Source organism: Ananas comosus, linkage group 5, assembly GCF_001540865.1.
Source record: "Ananas comosus cultivar F153 linkage group 5, ASM154086v1, whole genome shotgun sequence".
NCBI classification, from domain to species: Eukaryota; Viridiplantae; Streptophyta; class Magnoliopsida; order Poales; family Bromeliaceae; genus Ananas; species Ananas comosus.
In genome coordinates this window covers 6,451,216-6,459,763 of record NC_033625.1, presented here as the reverse complement: position 1 = coordinate 6,459,763, position 8,548 = coordinate 6,451,216, and the positions used below count along the sequence as shown (strand labels likewise).

The window sequence follows — 8,548 nt, the reverse complement described above, 5'->3', positions numbered from 1 at the left end:
CTCTATGTACGTTCTATACGTTGACCACTCAACTCATCGCCATGGCCACATCCCTCCCCTTCCCCTTCCCCCTCCTCCCCCTCCTCCTCCTCCTCTCGACCATAACCACCACCTCCTCCTCCTCCTCCTCCTCCTCTCCCAAGGTGTGCGTCGTTGGTAGCGGCATCGGCGGCGCCTCGGCCTCGCATTTCCTCAAACAGTACACCTGCACCACCACTACCACCTCCCCCGGCGCCGCCGCCGCCGCGGCGGCACCTTGCGTCGACGACATCCGCGTCTTCGAGCGGCGCGACGTCGCCGGGGGCCGCACCGCCACCGTCTCCGTCGCCGGCGACGAGTTCGAGGCCGGCGCCTCCATCATCCACCCCCGGAACCTCCACGCCGCGCGCTTCGCCGCGCTCCTCGGCCTGAGCCATAGGCCCGACGACGACGGCGATGANAAGAAACGAAGAGGAGAGACAAAGAGGAAAGAGAAAAAATAATAAGGGTATTTTGGTCAGTTTACTGCAAAAACGGACCGAATCTGCAAAAACGAAAAAAGTGACCCGATTTTGCAAAAGTCCAAAATAAGTGAATTTTTTATGCAAAAAGGCCTAAATTGATTGAAAGAATGTTCAAATTATAATCGGAATAAAAAATATTCAAATTAATATAAATTTAATTATTTTTGTGAAAAATTAAAAAAATGGTAAATAATTCACTTGTTTTTAAAGAGAAAATTTTATTACAACTCTTATATACGACAATAGAAGAATTAGTTGCCAAAAAAATTGGGTGCTTTATTTAATTAGGAAATTTTATTGGATTATTTTGAAAAAAAGAGTACGAGAGAAACTCACTCTATGTACGTTCTATACGTTGACCACTCAACTCATCGCCATGGCCACATCCCTCCCCTTCCCCTTGCGTCGACGACATCCGCGTCTTCGAGCGGCGCGACGTCGCCGGGGGCCGCACCGCCACCGTCTCCGTCGCCGGCGACGAGTTCGAGGCCGGCGCCTCCATCATCCACCCCCGGAACCTCCACGCCGCGCGCTTCGCCGCGCTCCTCGGCCTGAGCCATAGGCCCGACGACGACGGCGATGACTCCTGGCTGGGGATTTGGGACGGGTCGAGCTTCGTGTTCAAAACCCTAGCGCCGCCTCCCCCGTCGAGTGGGTCCCTGTATTGGAAACTTCACGAGCTCCTCAACTCGCTTCTCGTCTTCCGTCGCTATGGGCTCTCTCTCCTTCGGATGGATCGCTTCGTTAAGGTCTTCTTCTTCTTCTTCCTCAATTTCATCTCTCTCCTTTTTGCTTGCAAATTGAATGAATATGCCCTAAACTGTTTATCTTTTTGTAATAGACCCTTCCACAGTTCCACTTCTTCTTTTTGATTTACTTTTTATTTGAGTTGCTATAAGCAATATAATTTGAGATGTGTTATCGATTGTCAATTATTAACGAAATAATCGCATGGAAAGGATGGAAAGTAGTCAGATTGTAGAGTCATTAATTTTGAGAGAGGAAAAATAGAATCACTGTTTAATTTTTAACTAGTGTAATGTCTCGCTACTCGCGGCGGGAGCTAATAACGCCGGGAGCTAATTTGAGTTTTTCTTTGAGTCAGAGTGCAGTGATTAGCACAAAAACATAATGATACCTTTTTTTTATTTATCTGCTAAAATTAGCAGTTCTCGGCGTGTATAATGTTGGTTCTTGAAGTTTATGGCGCGTTTGGTTCGCACTATGAAAGATTAGTAGGAGTAAAAAGATATTCGAGAATCTTATTCCTATTCATCCTATTACTAAGAATGTAGTATTTCGGTATTTGGTTCGTACGGTCATATTATTTAGTCATGTTATTTAAAATTACAAAAAATATACAATTAATTAATTTATTTATTTAATTAATTTTAAATAATATTATAAAAAATTTTAGCATCTTTTTAGAAAAAAGAGAGAGAGAATATAGATTAGAAAGAGAGATCATAATTAAAAAATAAGAAGAGAAATAGAGTCAAAGTTAGAGAGAATGAGAGGGTTGAGATTTTAGACAAAGAGGGGGAGAAATAGCTTAATTTAGAGAGAGAAAAAGAGTTGAAGTTTAGAGAGAGAAAAAGATTAGTTTAGAGAGAGATATGAGGTTAGAGTGTTAAGAAAATAATACCAACTAGCCAGCGGGTAGGGAGAAAGAAAGAGATTAGACATATTATAATTACTCCAATCCATTAATATAAGAATACCCATCCTCCCTCAAAGGAATGAGATTAGTACTTTGGGATGCATCTTATTCCCAAGTAAATCCAGTATTACCAACTAGATTACTTAGTGCGTTTAGCCAAACACCGTTATATTTTTTTTATTTCTATTGGATTACTAGGAATCTGAAAAAGATAACATGAACCAAACGCACCCTTAAGTTCATCTTCGAATTCAAGTACATCACGGCTACTATGAACATGGCATCCAATTTCCATACCGACTGTGCCGATTCAGAGTTTTTTAAGATGAGATCACTCTACAATTCACTGCACAAATTTAATTGACCGCACATCTAATCTTCCTGAGGTATATAAACCGCTTCTTCACTTCCTGCAGGAAAAAAAAAAAAGAAGTAAAAAAAAAAAAACTTGGAGACCTCAATTGTACCAAAAGATTAAAAGATAGCTGAAACCTAAGAGTAATAACAACTAACAATCTGTTAAAATACCAAAGGAAATAAAGGAAGGTACTAAAGATCAAACAAAAGAAGCCAACTTAATTTACTCTAGACTACATAATAATACTATGTTCTTTCCACTTTGCTTTGTCAAGAGGTCTTCCAACTAAAAGCAGAAAGGGCCAATAAACCCAAATCAAATTTCAATGTCTGAGAAGAAAGCCCACATCAAAATTGATTGACAAAGATATATAAAGAAACCATTCAAGACAAACGCTGCCACCATGAAAAGAAAAAAAAAGGGAAAAAAAATGACAGTATAACCCGAAGAAAAGGTAAAAAAAAAAAAAACCACGCCACCACCAAGTTGTTCCCTTTGTGCCCTCCGCTGCCGCCGCCAGGGTTCGCCATCGTTCAGGATTCCGATGAAAACAAATTAGAAAAAAAATTTCATAAAAAAAAAAATTTAAGCAGGCCGTAAACGCAAAAACAACTTAAAATAATTTTTTTTTTTAAAAAAAGGAAAATATTGGGAGCAAACCAATCCCCTCCCTCTCTTTACCACCTTTTCACTAATTCTTCTCTCTTTTTGTGTTTTTTCTTCCAGCTCTGTGTGTGTGTGTGTGTGTGTGTGTGTGTGTGTGTGTTGGGTCTTAACCACCACCACTAAACTCCCTAGATAAGTTTAGAAAAAATTGTAGAGAGAGGGAAGAGAGAGGGAGAGATGAAAGTTTTATTAGGAAGAGATATGTAGAAGAGGGAAACACATTCCCTCTGTGAGCGAGAGATGTAAGTATAGAGAGCCCATGCGAAAGGGAGGAAGAGCCCATGCAAAAGGGAGGGAGAGCCTATGCGAAAGAGAGAGAGAGAGAGTGAGAAAAAAATAATATATTCACAGGAATTAAAACTTCAAATTTTAAAAAAGGCAATGTGGCTTAACGACGGAATTCTGTTTTTCGATAAACTCTTTTTCTTCACCAAATCAAAACAAATTTAGAGAAAATTTTCATTAAAAAACTAAAATTTAAGCCGACCCTAAATGCTAAAACAGCTTTAAATAATTTTAGAAAAAGGGGGGAAAAACAGGGAGCAAACCAATTCCCTCTCTCTTTTTACCACCCTTTTACTGCTTCTCTCTCTGTGTTTTTTTCTTTTCCTGAGTTCCTTTGTTTGTGTGTTGCGTTACAAAAATTATAGAGAGAGAGAGAGGGAAGAGAGAGGGAGAGATGAAAGTTTTAATAGAAGAGAGAGATATATAAAAGAGGTAAATACATTTTTCTCTGTGAGAGAGAGATGAGTACATAGAACCCATGAGAAAAGGAGAAAGAGAAAAAAAAATTAATACACCCATAGGAACTCGTATTAACAAAAAGCGACGTGGCTTAACGATGGAACGCCATTTGGTTTCTCCTTTCGTATAGAGTTTAATGTAGTTTTCAATTCAATTGACGAAAACAAAGAAAAAATTGAGGGGTTAATCCTAACAAATATAGTTCAGGGGCCTATTTTAGAACGGTGTACATTTGAGGGCGTCTGCATGCATTTTAAACCAAGAAATTCTTCTTGTATACTCCAAAAGGGGCATAGATCTTACACCCCGTATCCTACCGTTCACAAAAACAAATGGTTTTTAGTAAAAACAAAAAAAGTTTGATGTGACAAGTAGAGAATTAGTGGCCTTTGGATCGAGTGGGTATAAGATGTACACCCCACTTTAAGGTGTACCGGTAGAATTTCTCTTTTAAACCTTCTGTTGGGCACAATTTGAGATTGGTCCTTTGCCTTTCAACTCTTTGCAATCGAATCCTTAACTTTTATGTTGTACTCGAATTATAGTCTTTTTAGTTAAATTCTTCTGTTAAAATAGGCCAAATATCCATGTAGTCGATATGCAGTTTTTGTTTGGATTTTGGAACAAGCTGGACTAAGGTAAGTTTTGTTGGATGAGGGTATTTTGTTTGGATAATGGTATTCATTAGTAATTAAGGTATAACATTTTGATTTTAGTTCATTGCAGGGACTACTCATATTTTTCTAAGATACCTTGTTCCACTTTTGAGGTGATACCTTAAAACTAGGATTAACCTATTCTTTCTAACACATCTTTTTGACATTTTTTTTCATGTCTCTCAACAACAAAGTAATGCAATTCCATATGCAATGCTTGGATTCTTCTAATTATGTAGGTTTAACCACTTACAAGTCAGTTGTAAGAGGCTTGTGGTCATTTTAATAGAAGTCTGATTGAAGGACTAAGGTGGACTTAACTTCTAACAGGGTATAGAAATTAGGAACTAAAGTGCACCAGTCGAAAGGTTGAGGACTAAATTGGAATTTTTGCTAAAAGTCTGAGTAAACCTCATGCAATATACCTGTTTTCTCTGTTTGTATGTCATCTTGCTCATTTTGATGCATATGGGTTTTTTTTGGTGGGTTAGAAAATGTTGGAAAGATTCATGCTCTTTTACAATGGCTTTGAATCACGGCCTGTGTTCGAGACAGTGGAGGAGATGCTGAAATGGACGGATCTTTATGGACTCACGCAACGGACTCTCGAGGAGGAACTCGTAGATGCTGGGTTGAATTCCCGCACAATTTCAGAACTTGTAACTGTAAGTTGCTTGGCTTTTTCTGTTATATTTCTTGTATTTACTCCTCTTATAACTGCAAGATTTTCCCTTTTCTTATTCTGTTTTTTTTTTATGAACTCCTGTGATTTAATCCGAAACCGCCTGAATAGACGTTTGATTCTTAGTGTTATCAACGTTTGCAATCATTGGTGTAAATTTCTTTCCTTTTTTGGGTATACTTTTTTGAGGTTTATTTTCTACTGGAATAGAAAGACATCACAATATTAATAGAAATGAGCAGTTGTCAAAAGCAGTTATTTCTTACGATCTTATCATAAACAAAATGGCAGTTTAAACCATCATTTTTATCTCCGTGTCTTTGTTACATATAAAGTGGAAGCACAATGAAGATTTCTTCTGTAAGCTTAATCGCTGAGCTAACAATTCTTATAACACACTTTTGCCTTGCGATAGTTTCTAAAGCAACGAGTAGATGCTTCTAGATTGTAAAATCTTTCTGATTTTTTTTTTTTTTTTTGATTTTGGGTTAGCAATTAGTTTATATAGAAGAAAGGTTCAGCTCACTGTCATGGTGGCTGTCCAATATTAATCATACGGCATGTTCTGATGAAAGTCAATGCTTTTATATTGTTGGCATAAGCCAAACTGATCCGAAAATGGTATTCTTTCAGTTGGTTTATCCGGTCTGGATTTGTGACCGAATTGCTGCCTTTTATATAAAAGGTATCGACTGATTCTGTCGGTTAAAGCTTTAGTCTGACAAGTATAGTGGTTAACTACTATAGCTTTTCAATCATTATCTCACAGTTGACCGCTAATATACGCGCTAGGGTGGGAAGGTGGGTGGGCGCATGCACATCTGCGTGTTCATGCATTCTGCACACCTCCCACCTGATTACCTGAACCAACAATTAACATAAATGACTCGATTTAGTTCAGTAATTTGGTTTAGATCAAATGTTGCACGCCTCTCCTTCTGACCGGAAATATATACATTGGTTCCATCTACAGGTAATTACAAGAGTCAACTACGGTCAGAGTGTGAGCATAAGCGGGCTAGCAGGTGCAGTGTCCCTAGCAGGCTCTGAATCAGGCTTGTGGGCCGTGAAGGGGGGAAACCGCCTGCTGGCGACAGGACTTATTAAGCATGCGAATGCCACATTGCACCTCCATGAAGAGATAATTTCCATCTCTGATGCAGAAGGCTATTATGTGCTCAAATCTGCGCAAGGGAATGAGTACAATTGTGATGTCACTGTGATCGCTACGCCACTCGATGAGCTGAACATCACATTTGATCCTGTGGTCTCTCTTCCACCTCGAAAGCTTCAACATACATATACAACATTCGTGAGGGGCCTTTTGAACCCTGTGAGTGTTCTCTTTACATGTTCTGGTATATCTGGAGGGTAAAGTGTATTGGTAGCCCCAAAAGTTTAGACGTATTGCAATTTGGTCTAAATTCTTTCAGTGAAGTGGACTAGTCCTGAACTATTTTAATGATTTACAGAATCATCCGAAGCTTAATTTGCCCAACAAAATCTCTTTCTTTTGTTACTTGATGAGGACAACTCTTAGCAGAGGTTAGAAACTTTTGACAATAATCCACGTGGGAATTACTTTGCTAGAAATAATTTGCTGGAAGTTCGAGGGCAACCTGTATTGTTTTACCTAAACCTGAATTTGACTCTAGTTTTTTGCTATTCAGCAGTAGACTGTAACCTATATACTCAATGCTCAAAACACCAATTGCAGAGGATTTCGATCAATAAGTATTACAAATACCATTTTGCCTTAGCATTTGAAACGCTTCTGTTTCAACGGCAATTTGTTAGGATCATTGGCTGATAAATTCATGGTTATTTTCCAGAAATATTTTGGCTTAAAATCTGCATTGGAAATCCCGGACCTTGTGGGCACTCTTGAGCTCTCTGATATCCCTTTCTCCAGCCTCTCTGTCCTGAAGAAGTATAGCGAAGGAGACGCGACTTACAAGTTGTTCTCTCGTGCTCCGCTGGATGATGGTTTACTGGATCAAATTTTCAGGTAATTAAGGAAATCAATTTCACTTTCAGACAAATAGGAGAGAAAAACTGCTAGGTAATTAATTACAAAATCCTTCAGACTAAAGTCATTGTAAGAATAATTAATTTTTTTGTTTATCAGCCGTCAGCTATGATTGTTTTCTTTGCGCAAGTTCGAGGAATTCTGTCTATTTCAATGGATTTGCTGTTACAATTAATGGTAGTTTTGATACCATAAGAATGATCATGCGAAAACCTATGCTGAGATTGTAGTTATTTCCTAGTATCAAATCCACTTCAATAGATGGAAACACTCAAAGAGAAAAATAAATAAATAAATAAAAGAAAAATAAATGGATGTTGGTTAGAAGAAAATTTTGAAGGGCTTACTAAAACAAGCTATGTTTTAAGTGATCTCGTAGTTTCAATAGACCAGTACTAACCGACGTTGTTCTTGGTGATAAATTTGCAGCACGAGGACCGAAACTGTTCGCATTAATTGGCCAGCATATCCTCATTATAAAGCTCCAGAAGTCTTCGCGCCAATTATTTTAGACGGGAAGCACTTATACTACATAAACTCCTTCGAGAGCGCGGCCAGTGCAATAGAAGCCAGCGCAGTTGCAGCCGAAAACGTCGCACGCCTTATCATATCGAGGCTTTCTAAGCTATCATCAAATGCTGCAGATGTGAAGCTATTTGTATCTGAAGAAGCAGAAGCTCTGCACAAAGAGCTTTGAGAAGCCGAAACGAGTTGAACCGTGCTATCTCCTTTGTACTCATAATATTATGTACAAATACCTTCTCGCGGAGTGTACAATTCGCCCTCGTTGTTTATATCATCTTTAGGGACTAACTCCTTGTTTGTTTGGTTTTGTTGGATTTGATGAGTTTGCTTTCTTTATGTATGGAATAGTTCTTTACTTGGCAAGGGTTGTCACAGTAAATACATGCAGCATATTGCTGTGTGGTGAATTATTCATGCTGGGGTTTGGTTGAAAGGCCAGCTTGGGATTGTGCCCCTTGCAGAAGCAGTTCGATGCTGCGTGAATGAGAAGTTTTGAGCTTTTGTTATAGTTAGAGAGTTAAAATAAGCTTTTAAATCTTAAAAGCAAGTCTTATAACGAGTTTGATTTTCCTGTTTTTGCTGCTGCAAAGTAGTATTGTAATGCGAAAGTTTTTGGTGCTTCCTCAAACAGCTCGAATTAGATTTTCCTGTTTGAACCACACTACTGACCCATGTATGACAGATCTATTACAGTCAACCATTTCCTTCTGCTTTTAAGTACTAAT

The 8,548-nt window shown here is 38.7% G+C and overlaps 1 protein-coding gene across 2 annotated transcripts; it reads left to right on the top strand.

Moving 5' to 3' along the window:
* LOC109710096 (farnesylcysteine lyase) lies at positions 7–8,329 on the top strand. 2 transcript variants are annotated; one of them, XM_020232530.1, is made up of 6 exons: positions 7–269; positions 917–1,252; positions 5,079–5,252; positions 6,243–6,602; positions 7,102–7,277; positions 7,728–8,329. In XM_020232530.1, exons 1-6 carry the CDS (start codon positions 42–44, stop codon positions 7,993–7,995), a joined length of 1,542 nt encoding a protein of 513 aa, XP_020088119.1. In that variant the 5' UTR covers positions 7–41; the 3' UTR covers positions 7,996–8,329. The 2 variants fall into 2 exon arrangements, with proteins under 2 accessions (XP_020088119.1, XP_020088120.1); XM_020232531.1 differs by having other exon boundaries at positions 7–418; positions 1,066–1,252.

Coding starts and splice junctions, on each gene's coding strand:
- LOC109710096 (XM_020232530.1), top strand. CDS start 42: ATGGCCACATCCCTCCCCTTCCCCTTCCCCCTCCTCCCCCTCCTCCTC. Junction 6,603..7,101: donor TGAGGGGCCTTTTGAACCCT/GTGAGTGTTCTC, acceptor GTTATTTTCCAG/AAATATTTTGGCTTAAAATC. Junction 7,278..7,727: donor TTACTGGATCAAATTTTCAG/GTAATTAAGGAA, acceptor ATAAATTTGCAG/CACGAGGACCGAAACTGTTC.